At 39.6% G+C, this 16,086-nt stretch overlaps 1 protein-coding gene across 1 annotated transcript in view; it reads left to right on the top strand.

Annotated features, from left to right (window-relative positions):
- The window catches only part of Copg2 (COPI coat complex subunit gamma 2), a 124,701-nt gene that overhangs the window by 36,712 nt on the left and 71,903 nt on the right, over positions 1–16,086 (top strand). The window contains exons 8-9 of the mRNA XM_041675596.1: positions 772–858; positions 1,962–2,119. Of these exons, the coding sequence (XP_041531530.1) occupies positions 772–858; positions 1,962–2,119 (245 nt within the window). The remainder of the gene's footprint in view (positions 1–771; positions 859–1,961; positions 2,120–16,086) is intronic.

Here is a 16,086-nt window from a genome sequence, read left to right as displayed (position 1 = left end):
ATTATTCATTACAACCTTACACATTGCATTTGGTTAAAATCAGGAAATGTGGAACTAGGAAGACTGCTTGGTTGATTAAATGCTTGCCAGTGAGCATGAGGACTTGAGTCAGAGTTTCAGAACTCACATAAAAAGACATGCATGGGGCATATGCTTGTAATTCCAGCTCTGGGGGCTGGGGGTGGGAAGAGGCACATTTCTGGATCTCACCAGCTAGCCAGTCTAGACAATTGTCAGGTCCCAAGTTCTAGTGAGAGGTCTTGCTTCAAAAAATAAGTTTGACCTCTAGCCTCTGTATACATGTGCACACCACCCACAATATCTCACCCTCAGGAACAAACATGCCTACCCACACATGCATTCAAATCATTAGAACACTGAAATTACAAGACTGCCTGATTCTAGGATGTAATGGATCAGGCTTTAGATCAAGGAGTATATCATAGTCTGTCTCTTCCAGGGGAATTTTCTGGAAGTAAAGCTTATATTAATATTATTTAAGTACATTCTATATTTTCCCCCTTTTGTTGCTTTCTTTAGCTTGCCTCTTTCAGCTCACAAAGGAATGGGTGTTTATTACTTTGCAAAGAGATATTGAGAAAAAAATTACAGTTTATAGTTGTCCTAGGAATAGAGACATTGTAGACTTTAAAAAGAAACAATATTTTCAGTGTTTGGGAAATGTCTTATAGTAATTTTGCAAGAAATTTAACTCACATTTCTGATGTCTAATGATCATGCATTATATATTCTCCCTTTTTTCCTAATTAGCACATGATGAAGATAAGCTATGATGTGGTGAAACGATGGATAAATGAAGCCCAAGAAGCTGCATCGAGTGACAATATTATGGTGCAGGTACTATCTTTGAGTCTTGTCATCTTATGTTTTAGGACAAAGTACTGATTATCCAATATTAAAGGCAATTTTTGACATATTAATCCACTTATTAGTTATTTTATCTACTAGGTATCTTACAAATTTTGATTATTTCCATTGGTTTTCAAGTGTTTGGTAGAAAATAGACGATCTCCTGTAGGAGTGTTCAGGGAAGACTGTCCTTTCAGTAGTACATAGACATGCTTATTGCAAAGGGATTCACAATGCTTTCCAGTCTTTCACTTGAAAATAATTTGTGTAAAAGGAAACTCTGTTTCTTAGGTGTTGATGATATGTATTGTAAAAATAGTCAATTTTACTGTGTAAAACATTAAAACATTTTATTAAAAAGATCTTAAGATATTTAGTAGGCTATTCTTACCTAAAGGAATATGATCAAATTTTTAACTGATGGTTTTGTGTGAAGTCTCTGTATATGTTTGACTAAGTATTAATATTTACAGCTTCTTATATTAGCATATTTAATAATCTGGAAAACAGTCATTTTTCTGTTCAAAGACATCTATTTATTGGTCTAATTCTGATCATTGTACTTTTATACAAAGCATCAGGATGATGACACTCTCCTAACCTACTTTAGGAGATTAATCTTTTATTAAGGTGGTAACAGATTTAAAGCCACTTGAAGGGGCCTTGAATCAGGTACAGTGGAATGTACTTATAGTCCCAGCACTCAGCAGGGAGGATCACTTGAGTTCATGAGTTTGAGTCCAACCTGAGAAAGCCAACAAACCCTGTTTATAAGTAAGTAAATCTGTTACTCTGGCAGAACCTTGGATCTGAGGATGTAAGCCAGTGTTGAAACCACTAGATCTAGCTTCAGATTGTCTGAAATCCCTTTCTTACTTGTCTACTCTGAATTTAAAACTTCTGAAGTAAATTAGACTCATTTTTAGTGTTCCCTGTGTTTAATTTCATATAAAAAGATACTGTATTTTGTCCATTTGACTTGCACATCTTTTTTTTTTGAAAATTATTTTTGTCTAGTTCCATGCAGTTGTCTTTCCTGTAGGTATCTTATCATCGTCCTAAGCTCATGGTGCACTTTTTTTTGTTCTTAGTACCACGCATTGGGAGTGCTTTATCACCTTAGGAAGAATGATCGCCTCGCTGTCTCCAAGATGTTAAATAAATTCACCAAATGTGGTCTGAAATCACAGTTTGCATACTGTCTGCTGATTCGAATTGCTAGTCGCTTACTGAAAGAAAGTGAGGATGGGTAAGTACACTAAGCTGAGCTGGCTTCAGTTTACACGTTAATGCACCTTATCATAAAGGAATTGATTTCTTTTATGAATATTTTTAGGAAAGCACTGACTTTACAGATTAAAAAGAAATTTTTTTTACTTTAATGTTTGCATATATATAATAATTATTAATAATATACCCACAAATTAATGGTGGACAAAAATACTATTCATCATAAGTTGTACAGATGATTGAATATGATATCTAGGAGGGATATTAACAATGCTCTTGTATATCTTGTATTTTTATAAGAGAGAATGTTGATATACTAAATCTGCCCAGGGTTACTATGTAAGTGTGCTTTAGAGGTGGACTTAGCAGTAATATTGTAGCCGTCCTAGAGGCTGTGGGGGAGAACAGGAAGAGGAAGGGATCTTTCAAGGTACAGCAATCTTGAAACAAAGAAGGCTCCTCATCCTAAATGGTTGTGGTTTTTCTTTTTAACTTATAGACAGTATCTCTCCAGGTTAGTCTCTCTTGCCTCAGCCTCCAAGTGCTGGGATTACAGGCATGCATTACTACCTGGCCAATTATGGCTTAATTTTAAAATAGCTTTCTCATTTGATCTCTTAACACTAAGATCTCTAGACTAGGGAAGCATAATAATCTGTCTTCCGTGTCAGCTGTGACTGTAGTGTGCTGAATTTGATTAAAACCAAAACAGCTGAGCCCAAGGTTAGCTACTGGCTTCTCATAACAGAAAAGACTTGCTATTTTCTTGTTTTAAGTATTATTTTATGCCAGTCTGTACTATACTTTTATAAGCAATGCTTGAGTTTAATAGTCAAAGCAAAGAGGCAAGAACAGTGTGACTTTAATGAAGAAAAAGTATTAGAAACAAATTCACTGATGACCACTGCTAGTTAACAGTAACTTCAGTAGCAGTTTCACCTTAGGGCACCTTTGCTAATTATGGTAGATACACTTTTTCATGAGAGTGCTTTTTGATAGTTGAGACTGACTTTACAGCTCTTAGAACTTTTGGAATCCGGTATAGTAATCTGGCAGTTTCCCATTCTTTTAACTTGAAAGGCATATTTATACCTTATAGATGGACTAGTTATGCTTTTAGATGTGAATTTGATCCTGGTAGTAACTGGCACTTGTGACTTAAACAGCTTGACATCTCTTAACATCCTTAACTTTGAATTTATCTGTCAGAATTATTGCAGTGTTTTAAGTCAAGTACATTGACAGTAAAGTGGACAAATTACTAAAGAACAAAGTATTATTCTTGACCATATCTAATGTAGTTTATATACAAACCTTTTGTAACAACTGAAATCCCAAGTTGATAGTGTTACATAGTAGTGATCCCTTAAACATTTGGCTGTGCAAACGTCTGTCTACAGATATGTCAAGGGAATCAGGTATTTCTGATGCTTACCATCCTACTCCTCTGTTGTGCGACAAAACTTTTCCTGGTGAGACATAATATACACATCTAGTCACCCCAGATGGGGACTGAGGACAAACCAACGTACAGATACCACTAAAGTTCAGTTTCATGAATGAATGAGTTTTACAGGATGATGATGGAAGGTTACCTACAGGCGCAGAAATGACTCAAAGCTGCATCATCAGGGCCCACCACAGGATGACTAACAGCTCATAAAAGATGGGAACCTGGAGCACACTGCATAACCAGCAGGCAGCTCAAGTTTGGACAGTGTCCTTTCTACGAGACTCTGGTTTAAGCCTCTTCCAGGCAGGTGATTGATGTCAGATACTTCTTTGTAGCTTTTCTCCTCTGAAAGTCTTCTTTGTAGCTCAGATTGTCTACTCAGACAATCTTTGCAGCTCTGTTCCCATTACTTAATCTGGCAGAGAGTGGGTCTAGTGAATCTGGTCAGTTTCAGGAAGTTTGAGTTATTTACCTTCCTACTTATGGAGCTTCCCTGCAGGATGGAATGTTTCAATATTGGAAGAGACTGTTAACATGATATTCCACCTCTTCCTTTGACTGGGCCAGATAGACATTCTTTCCACTCTCCCTTCTGTAATGATCTCTGAGCCTTGGAGAGGGTGACTATAGAACTTCACTGTGACTAAGAAATAGACCACCACAGTAATATGCCACAGGAATAGCCACTTCTTCTCAGGAGCTTCACCAGTGGTTATGGGTTGAGGCTTAACAACAGTGATCTATCTATAAAACACACATTAAGTTTAGAAGGCAGTTTGATAGGCACATCACATCTATCTAGAAAAACCATAGGACTTGCTTCCTTATTGGTAACCATGACCTCCCTATTTACAGATTTTTGTCCTGGCTTATAGTATCTGACATGAAAGTCCCTTTTGTGGAGAAGGACTTAAATCAGTTGGTCTTATTCACAATAGCCGAGCCACTATTACACAAACAGGCGCATCCTGCCTGACATATTGCTGTTTCAACACCGAGGGTCTATAGCCAAGCAGGAATGTTGGTGACAGTTCTTCACCAGCAGCCTCCCTGGCCCCTTCTGGCACTATGAAAGCCAGCCAGCAAGGTGTAAGCTTCCTGTTCAGTCTCAGCTTTATTTTTCCATTCCTGTAGTCATAGTATATACATGAATTGTCTTCATCAATAGGATCTTACTGTCTAGTGCCAGGATACAGCCAACAGCAGTAGCAATAGCCTTCATGATTTGTGGAGCCTCAGGGGCTTCCCTAGCTAACAATTCACAAGAAAGTAATCTACCCCTGGCATAGGGTTTTCATTCAGTAACTTTATGGACTCTGGGAATGTCCATTTTCACCCATGTAGGATTCCTTTTGGCTTTGTTTCCCCATCAGTTAACCCAGCCTTCGTAGGGTTGTAAGGTAGGTGGAAGTACCCTTGCACCTAATTGTCTCTCCAGTGACTTTCCAAGTCTGCAAAACACTCAGAGATCAGCATTGTGTCATCTTTAAAACAAAACCTTTTCCAGAGGGTGGGCAGGACAAGGCAACATGCTAAACTACCATCCCATAACAAGTAGTGGGATTACACAGATAACCTTAGGGAAGCACCATCAAAGTGCTTGGTCATCTGTTCTGAGAAAGTGTCAGCTGACCCCAAAAGTTTGCAAATAAGAAGATACTAAAAGAGAACTTAAGCAACTTCTAATACAGCATGGAAAAATTCTATCCATTTATATCAGTTGCTTCCTCCACAGATCAGAGCTGGATACAAAGTGTGGACAGGAGGTGCTAACTTAATTATTCTTAACCTTCAGACCTTTTCTTTGAGCTGCTTATATTTCCTGGAAGTCTTCCACTGAGCCTTCCTATATTTCTCTACACCTGATAAACTCAGCGGGCCTGGCCTAGTCTGTTTAAACCTACACCCAAAGCCAAAGGGGACTGCGGTCTTGCTCTCCCTTGCTGTACCTGTTGGCTTTCTGGGTCAGAGAGGACCTGGGTTGGCACTGTGGATGTAGCTGCAGCTGTTGGGCTCTCCATTCACAACACCTGGCTGTTGGAGGGGGTTCCCAAATGGGCAAACCATCTAAACTAGTGTAACCTTTTGCTGGAGGGAAATGTACCCTAGTAACTGAGGTTTTTATCACCCTTGGACATGCTTGGTTATCTTCACCTGTATTATTGTTCTTCTGTGGACTGCTCCTTGGACTTCAAAGCCTTCCAGAAGATCCTTAGCGCAGAATTTGATTTTTATCAATTCTTACTTAGGAACTGTAGCTTGACACAAATCCTGCCACATTTGTCTTCGAGTAACCCAGACAGACCTCTTCTTTTGCTTTATCATTTTCTCATCCCTAGGGTGCTCTTACTTTATGGACACTCTTTACATGCTGGTCTAAGTCACTGAGAGCTGCGTAAGCTTTTCCTACTTCATAAAGATCCTGCCTCACACCAAAGGGCCCAGCAAAGCCACTAAAGCTCCAAACCAGCCTCAAGGTCCCTGTAGGATCAACCTTTTCTTTAACTTCTCTTGTAAACACAGTTCTATCTGGGCTAATGAACTGGGGTTCAAACATAGTTTCTCTAATTCCTAGTTCCCTTAATAGCATCTGCCCCTTCTCTATGGTTCTCTAGCCCTTGATACTTATGGGGACATCAGATGGGGATAGCCCAGTGTTCCTAATGACTTTGGTAAGCCAGTCTGACTTCCTTCATACTGTACAGGTTATGCAGCCTTTGCCTTAAAGGGGGATGGGTAGTTAGTTAGATGACTCAGTTTTTCTGCCTCTACAGCAGTCAAACAGATCCCATATGCTCCTGTGTCCCACAGCCTCTCAAGCTATGCTATGACAGGCTCTTTCATTGTTTGCTTAAAAGTCTTTCCAAATTCTAGAAGTTCAACTGCCGAATATTCCCTGATCACCCTAGTTTCTCATACCAGACTATTGTAAAGGTCCCCATCTTTATGTTGGGTGACAGATTTTTTTTCTTTTTTCCTATTAAAAGTTGAACCCTTTAGTTGTCTTCTATTGCTTTTACTATGTTCTCCTCTTCTTCACTTTCTGAATCTTTCCATGATTCTTGGATCCCACAAAGAGTGTTGGCACATGAATCTAACTTGTACTCTCTTTTCCTTATGGCCCGCAAGCCTTAAGCAATAAGCCAGCACCTCCATCTTGTCTTCTGCTTTATCTAATTTACTTGCCCAGTCAGACGCTAACCCAGAGGATGCTAATTGGATATCCCTTCTTGTTGCAGTTGCTTCTTTACACAGACGACTTCCTGCTTTACACAAACAATTTCCTGTTTAGCTGTCATCTTGGCTTCAAATGAATTTCTGATTTCACCCAACAGAGGCCAGGCAACCTGAGCTGCTGCTTGCTGACAGTCTTGACCCTTGTCCACTAATCTCTAAGACTGTAAAATTTCCTTTAAACCTTAAAATGTTTTCAGGGCATCTACATCTTCATGTTTACATTTCATGTCTGCTACTACACAAATGAAGTCTGACGTCTGGGATTCTCCCCACAGACACTCCTAGTCCTGATGGCTCACCCTTAGTTACATGTCTCACTCCCCTACAGAGCCATGCTTCTGCTGTCATAGCACAGAGGTACAGTAACACACACCATACAAGAAAGGACAACTCAGAATTTCCTCTGAGGATGATCCTCTCTCAGTCTGCTCAGCTTCAGTTACATGCCTCTCTACCCATAGCCTGGATCATGTATCCACTTCTCACCAACTCTTCGTTTGTTCTTTGATGTCTCTGTTTGGGTGCCAATTATGTAATATGACTAAACTTTTTTTTCCTGGGGAGATATGAATAGATACCTGAAAGGGAACTGACAATAGACCAAAGTATGATTACAACCAAAGTCCAGCATGGTGAACCAATGTGTTTTATTGAGGGTATTTACAAGAATATGGGTAGGATATTACTTATAGGAGCAGAAATGACTCTGACAGCTATATCACCAAAGCCTTTCCTAATTCATGTATTCCAGGACAGTAAGGGATATGTCTCAAAAAAAGTCAACAGATGGCACTTGGCAAATGGTACCTGAAGTTGTCTTTTGGCTGCTACACACATGAACATGGACCTATTCTCTCTCTCTCTCTCTCTCTCTCTCTCTCTCTCTCATACTTGAACTTGTAAAAAATGTAAAGCAACTATATAAAAATGTTTAAAGATTTAGTTTAGTGGACATGTAAATGGGTAAGAAATCTCACAAACCATTACAGACATGAAAAAAATTCTGATCAAAATACAGCATCAGAAATAAAAATATATTTGAAAATTAATTACAGTGGGAAAGAGATTAGAGAATTTTGGACAGTTCAATGGAAACTACCTAAGTTGAAATATAGGAAGAAAATAAGGGAGAAATGAATAGAATACTTGAAGGCTAGGGAAAAACATCATAGTCTAACGTATCTGCAGTGTGACTCAGAAAGAGAACAGGGAATAGGCAAAGTGAGTATTTGAAGAGATGAAAGTCAGCTGCAGATCCAGGGAAGCTGGTGAGTTCAGGTAGAGTGAATAAGAGTGAACCACATCTAGTCTCGGTTAAGAAAGCCTAGAAGACAGAACTAAAGAGAGCAAAGCACGTTAGAGTCAAGGAGATGAAAGTAAGAATGACAGTTGCTGTGATGTTCTTCATCATTGTCAGCTTGACCGGACTTAGATGACCTAGGAGACACACTTCTGGGTGTGTCCTGGCCTGAATATGGCCTAGGGTTCCCAAATGAAGAAAAGGTAAAAAGGAGAGTGTGAGCTGGCATCAGCATTCATCTGTCTCTGCTTCCTGACCTTGGGAAGAATGTTTCCAGCTGCTGATACTCCTGCTGCCACAGCTGGAGCCACTTTCACTATTGTGTGAGCCAGAGTAAACCCTTTTTCATTTGGTTTTGTTGTAGAAATAAGAAGAAAAATAACTGACAGAAAACTTATTCCAGAAAGTGGGGCTGTTGCTGAGACTACCTGACCATGTGTCCCAGTTACTTTGGAACTGCTTTTTGTTAGTTAGTTTGTTTGTTTGAGACAGGCTCTATCTATGTAGTTCTGCTTGTCCTGGAACTGTGTAGATCAGACTGGCCTTGAACTCAAGAGATCCCTCTGCCTATGCTTCCCGGAGAGGCCGAGGCAGGAGGATTGCCACTAGTCTGGGCTTCATAATGAGTTTCAGGTTAGTCTGGCCTACAGAGTAAGACACTGTCTCAGTATACATACATATATATTATATGTACATATACATACATATATGTACACACACATAATTAAAATAATAGAAATAAAAACTTGGAAACGTCATTGAACTGTGATGTCTAGAGATGGAGTCTTTGAGAAGTGCTCAGGACTGGATACAAGCATCAGGGTGGAACTCGCGTGGCTGGGTACCGATGCCTTTTCAAGAAGAGAGAGTATTGAGGGTATGGCTCGTACAGACACCCCTGACTCTTGCTGTATTCTGGCCGTCCCCCCTTAAAGTAATCTCTATAATCTTTTGTAATTAAACCATGAAGTTACCAGGGTTTCTAGATAAAGGATAGTATCTAAAGTCAGCTTCTTATTCAGGCAACCAATAAATATGATAGAATTTTGAAAAGATAGCATGATTTATATTTTTATTGAAATAAAGTCTGTAGGAATAAATTTTCCAAAAATGTGTCTCTTCACAGAAAATTATAAAATATTATTTAATGTGCTACTTGAAAAAAAATCAAAGTATATATTTTGTTTTTATACTGAAATATTCAATATTATAATAGTGTCATCTCTTTTAGACTGACCTGTGGATTCCATGAATCTATAGCAAAACAAAACAAAACAAAAACAAAACCACCTCAGTCACTTTATAAATACCAAACAGAAATGCATACACTGTATAAAAAGACATGTACAAGAAGGTTTAATCTTAAGATGTAACAGTCCAAGTGTCCATGAGCACTGGAGTTCAAAAATAAATTGCCGTGTGTTCATACAAATATTATATGATAGAAATGAACAATTACTTTTTAATGCAGCCCCATGGTTAAATTTGAGATGTCATACACAAAAGAATACATCCTGGGCCTGGGATGTGGTCCAGTGTTAGAGCATGTGCAAGACCATAGGTTCAGTCTGCAGCACAGGGAGGGGGAAAGATAGAGAAAGAGAGAGAGTGATTGGTTGGTTGATTGATTCCATTTATGTTCATTTCAGTGGGAAGAGCTTGATATCTCAGCAGGGTATCACTGTGTATCCCAATTCTAGCCTGAAACTCAAAATGACTCTCCTGCTTCAGCCTCTTATTGTTGAATTTTCATCCAAAATTATCATAGTCGTGTTCTGTTATACTCAGCTAACTACTAGATGTTTGCTGTCTTTCTTGCAGTTGCAGTCAGGATAATTGTTTGGGTTGCAGTCATCTTGGAGCCTGAAAATTTGACTTCTAAATTATTTTGCTGGTGTTCTGTTGGCCGAGATATCTCAGTTCTTTGCCATGTCTGCCTCTCCATAGTGTTGCTTGAGTGTCTTCACAGCATGGGCATTCTACAGAACAACAGAGAAAAGGGCATAATTTTTTCTGACCCAATCTTCAGAAACATACCAACTGTTGTGTTGGATAGAAAGACTAGCCATATTAAAAGGAATAGATAAAGAGATGAAAGAATCATTGGGGATTGTTGTCAAGTTTGACTACTATGTTAGCTGTAGACTGCCATAACAAAATACTTGAAACTAAAGGCTTACATGGCATGTTCACTGCTCTCTATGCCACAGTAGCTAACCCACAAGTTTCCTGCAGTTCTCCTGCCTCTCCTCCTACTTTGCCTTTGGACCACCATACTTTGGAGCTCAGCATACTGAGGTCTGCTACTCTGCCTGATTTTGTGTGTGTTCTAGGAATCCATACTCAGGTCCTTACTCTTCCATAGCAAACACTTGATTCACCAAGTCATCTCTCAGCCCAGAAGTTGGTATTTCTAAGTCAAAATTTTTGAGTGTTGAGATACGTGTGTATGCATGTTCTCATAGTGAGTACATGTACTTGTAGGTCAGGTACATATACATGTTCATGTGGAAGCCAGAAATTTACATCAGATATCTTCCTTGATTGATTTCTACTTATTTACTGAGGCAGAATTTCTGAGCCCAGAACTTACTGATTCACCTAGTCTAATTAGCCAGCTTCCCCAGGGCATTTCCTGTCTCAGTGTCCTGAGAACCTGGATTACAGGCCAGTTGATGCTCCCACACAATTTTTATGTTTTATGTAGGTATTGGAGATCCAAACTTTGATATATATATATATTATTAAAGAAAATTACTTTTCATTTTGCATACCAAACCCAGTTCTCTTTCCCTCCCCTTCTCTCACCTTCCTCTCCCCTTCCCATACCCCATCCACTCCTCAGAGGGGATAAGGCCTTTCTTCGGGGGTCAACAAGGTCTGGCATACCAGCTTGAGGCAGGACCAAGCCTCCCCCCCATATCAAGGTATCGTACCGTAGGGAATGGGCTCCAAAAAGCCAGTTCGTGCATGTGTGATAGGTCCTGGTGCAACTACCAGGGCTCCCCGCAACATATCAAACCACATAACTCACCCACATTCAGAGGGTCTAGTTTGGTCCCATGCAGGTTTCCCAGCTGTCAGTCGAAAGTCCATGAGCTCCCAGTAGCTCAGGTCAGCTGCATCTCCTGGGTAAACTTGGAGGGGAGGGAGGAGGGAGGGGATGGGATGGGAATGTGAAAGATCAGGGAGATACAAGTTGGGGGAAGGACAGAGTAGGAGAGCAATGAAAGAGATAACTTGACAGAGGGAGCCGTTATGGGGTTAGGGAAAAACCTGGTGTTAGAGAAATTCTCAGGAATCCACAAGGATGACCCCAGCTAAGACTCCTAGCAGTAGTGGAGAGGGTGTCTAAAAGGGCCTTGCCCTTTAATCAGAATAGTTACTACCCTAATTGTCATCATAGAACCTACATCCAGTAACTGATAGAAGCAGATGCAGCGACCCACAGCCAAGTACTGGGCAGTTGAAGAGAGGGAGGAGGGATCATATGAACAAGGCGGATCAAGAGCATGATGATGAAAACCACACAAACTTTGGTCTTCAAACTTGGTGACATGCACTTTATCCACTGAGTCGTGTTCTTAGCTTCTAAGCCATTTTTTAAAATTATTAAAATTGCCAGGCAGTGGTGGACAAGCCTTTAATCCCAACATTTGGGAGGCAGAGACAGGTGGATCTCTGAGTTCAAGGCCATCCTGGTCTACAGAGTGAGTTCCAGGACAAGTTCCAAAGTTACTGAGAAACCCTGTCTTGAAAAGAAAAATTAAAATTATAATAATAAGCTCTGTGATTCCAGGGGAATCCCAGAATAATAAGTTGTAGTTAGTATATGGTATTAGAAATAAAAGGGTGCTTTTTTTTTGTTTGTGAAGAAAATTATAATTAAACTTATATAAGGTTATTAGGGGCAATGATAAAGTGATACATATAAGCAGGAGACAGGATGAAAATGTCAGTGTTTTAGATAGTTCTTGCTGTGCACAAAATTGGCCTCAGACTTCTTAAAATAAGTATTTATTTTACAGTCGCCATCATCAGGGATCTGGTAGCAGCTTAGCTGACTAGTTCTGATGTGGGTGACTTGTGAGTATACAGTCAGGTTGGTCAGGCTGCCGTCCTCTGTTACTGGAGGATCTGCTCATATTTGCTGTTGACTTCTCCCTGGCTACTGGCTAGATCTTCCACCCTTGAGAACTTTTTATTGGCTGTCCAGTGTCCACTTAGCATGACAGCCACTTTCTCCCAAAGCAAGTGCGTACGGGAGAGAAGCTCATTTGGGAACTACAGTGCTTGTGATCAGTCTCGAAAGTGTTGTGTTGTCGCTTTTCGCATATCCTCCTGATGCAGTAATGTACAAGGAAACTACACAGGATTTGAATGGTTAGCAGTGCGGATTTGGTGGACCCATCCTCGTGGGCCCTCTAGTGCAAAAAGTACATCATTTATCATAATAAACCTAAGTATTACCTATTGAAAGAGGCTCAGAATTAAAAAATAGTAAGATTATGGTTGGTTCGTATGTCACTAATAAAAAAATTGACCTCGTATTTAGGATGCTCTTCCAGAAGACCCAGGTTCAATTCCTAGCTTCCATATGCCAGCTCACAACTGTTTGTAACTCCAGTTCTAAGGAATCTAACACCCTCACACAGAGATACATGCAGGCAAAACACCAAAACACATTAAAAAAGGAATAATTAAAAAATAAGGCACATACAGAAAATGAAAAAACTTATTTATATGTCTGTTATGTGTATAGGACTGAGTGACTGTGTACATTAGGAAATAGCATTTTGTAGTGCCATGCTTTATGTCTGTTACTTAGTTATAGCTATTGATCTCCAGAAGAACAACTAATTTGACATTTAAATCACTCGTTTCTTTGCTTTTCTTTGTATTTTTTTTACTCCCCCTATATCCATTCCTAAATATTGAAGTTGTTTCATCTTGTTCTGAACTTGTTATTGATAGACTCATGTTACATTTTGTGCCTTGGTTTTGTTTTTTTTTCCACTTAGAATGTTGTAAGAATCACACTTGGTTTTGTTTATACACTTGTTATTCACTATTCATTTAGACATATTCCTTCGTAATTTCCCAGCTCGTTCTTCTTAGAACAGGCATCTGTATTGTTTTCTGGTTTTGTCACTTACAAATAAAACTGCTGTTAAATAGTTTTCTTGTCTCTCACACTCCTCATCCATTTTTGTTGCTATAAAAATATAGATGCTCTTCAATTTATGATAGTTTGACTTGGGATTTTTTTAAAAAAAATTTATGACAGGTAACAGCAATATGCATGGGGTGACTCTTCCCCAGACCTTCAGTAGAGTACTTTATGATGATGAAGAGTAGCAGCAGTGAGCCATAGCCACGAGTGTGTAGAATGAGGGTGGAGAGCTGTACTCCACGTGTGGTGTGCTGCTAGGCTCTGATGTTTAGTAGATAGGCATAAAGGAGTTTTGAGTTATATTGTTGTCATTTATAATAGGTTTATTAGAACATACCACATTGTGCATTAAGGAGCATCTATATCTAAAACCAAGAAATTTATTATAAGAGATGTTGGATTTAGCTCAGTTATAGAGATTGGGAAGGCAAGAGCCTGCTGCTGGCATTTGCTCAGTATCTGAAAAGCCTTCTTACAGCCTTACACGGTGAGACGGAGGAGAGATGTCAGTTGAGGTATCTTCTCTTTACATTACTTACAGCATTACTCTTGTCATATGTCCCAACCCCCACGATACCATCTAATCCTAATTACCGTCCCCCCAAGACTCCACTGTAAATAGCATTAACATATGGATTTGGGGATTAAGCATTCAGTGCATGAACTTCTGAGGAACACATTCAAGCCACAACAGTGCCATAGCCCTGTTTCCATGGTTAAGCACACACTTCTTTACAGTATATAAGGAAGGGTGGATTGTGAGGTCATTGTCATATATACATCTGTGCTTTATAGGTTAACACAAGACTGTTTTTCCAAAATGGTTGTTTCTACACACATTCCATGGAGAAGGGAGATTTCCTGAAGCTGAGATGTGGAATTGAAAAACTTCTAATTGATGAAATACCTTACATAGTTTTAGTGAGATGTAAGCTTACAGACCATAACAGTCGCCTTTTGATAATGAGGAGTTTAGTGTTTTAGTATATTCTAAAAGTTAGGTCACCATCACAAAGAAGTCCTATTCAATTACCAATCACTCTTCAGTCTCCCTTTCCTCTGTGTAGGAGGGAAGCCGCTTGTTCATCCCGGCCACCCAGAACCAAAATAACCACACAGAAAATGTATTAATTAAATCACTGCTTGGTCCATTAGCTCCAGCTTCTTATTGGCTAACTCTTACAAATCAATTTAACCCATTTTTAATGTGTTTTATTAATTTATTTATTAAAGATTTCTGCCTCTTCCCCGCCACCGCCTCCCATTTCCCTCCCCCTCCCCCGATCAAGTCCCCCTCCCTCCTTAACCCAAAGAGCAATCAGGGTTCCCTGCCCTGCGGGAAGTCCAAGGACCACCCACCTCCATCCAGGTCTAGTAAGGTGAGCATCCAAACTGCCTAGGCTCCCACAAAGCCATTATGTGCAGTAGGATCAAAAACCCATTGCCATTGTTCTTGAGTTCTCAGTAGTCCTCATTGTCTGCTATGTTCAACCTACCCCTGGACCCAGCAATACCACTCTTGGGAATATACCCAAGAGATGCCCTATCATAAAACAAAAGTATATGCTCAACTATGTTCATAGCAGCATTGTTAGTAATAGCCAGAACCTGGAAAAAACCTAGATGCCCTTCAATGGAAGAATGGATGAAGAAAGTATGGAATATTTACATATTAGAGTACTACTCAGCAGTAAAAAACAATGACTTGAATTTTGCATGCAAATGGACAGAAATAGAAAACACTATCCTGAGTGAGGTAAGCCAGACCCAAAAAGAGGAACATGGGATGTACTCACTTATATTTGGTTTCTAGCCATAAATACAGGACATTGAGCCTATAATTAGTGGTCCTAGAGAAGCTAAATAAGAAGGAGAGCCCATTTTTATTAATCTCTGTATCACCACGTGACTATGGCTTACCAGCTAAAGTTCCATCTGGCTCTGGTGGGGCTCCATGGCTTCTCTCTGACTCTGCCCTTCTTTCTCCCAGCATTCCATTTAGTTTTCCCTGCCTACCTCTATTCTTTTGCCTTATTAGACCAAGCCGGTTTTCTTTATTAATTAACCAATCCTATTCAAAGGGGAATCTCACATCACCTTTGCTCTTAGAAAGCTGGGAAACAATCTTGTTGTTTTTTTTTTTTAATCTCCATGTATTTACCTATTCTAGACATTGCTCACAAATGAAATCATACAATATACAGTTTCTTGTTTCTGACTTTTTTCACTCAATATAATGTGTCAGTGTACATCTGTATTGTGGAAGTGTCAATTTCTCTTTCCTCTTAATGGCTGAATACTATTTATTCCATTATGCAGATGGACTACTTTCATTTTTCCATTCATTTATTCAGAGACATTTGGATGTATCCACTTCGGGCTGTTATGTGGAATGCTGCTTTAAATTGTATAAGTTTTTCTTTGTGTGTGTGTGTGTGTGTGTGTGTGTGTGTGTGTGTGTGTGAGAGAGAGAGAGAGAGAGACAGACAGACAGACAGACAGACACAGACACAGAGAGACAGGATCTCATTTTGTAACCTTGGCTGTCCTGAAATTCATAGAGATCCACCTGCTTCTGTCTCCTGCGTGCTGGGATTAAGGGTGTGCACAACCATGCCTGGCCCAGCATGTATAATTTTTAATATGAAAATAGGTTTCAGTTCTTAGTTCTTATGGGTATATACCTAGGAATGGAACTTCAGGCCCCTAGTCTAACTCTGTGTTTAACTTTTGAAGGCACTGCCAAACTGTTTTCTAAAGGAGCTATACCTTATAGCACTTTTATCAGCAGTGTGTTAGAATTCTCATCCTTATCTGTTTTAG

Source organism: Microtus oregoni, unplaced genomic scaffold (genome assembly GCF_018167655.1).
Source record: "Microtus oregoni isolate MIOR12 unplaced genomic scaffold, Mior012 000026F_ref0000081, whole genome shotgun sequence".
In the NCBI taxonomy this organism is placed as follows: domain Eukaryota; kingdom Metazoa; phylum Chordata; class Mammalia; order Rodentia; family Cricetidae; genus Microtus; species Microtus oregoni.
The sequence above is the reverse complement of the archived record's forward strand: the minus strand, read 5'-3'. Positions and strand labels throughout refer to the sequence as shown.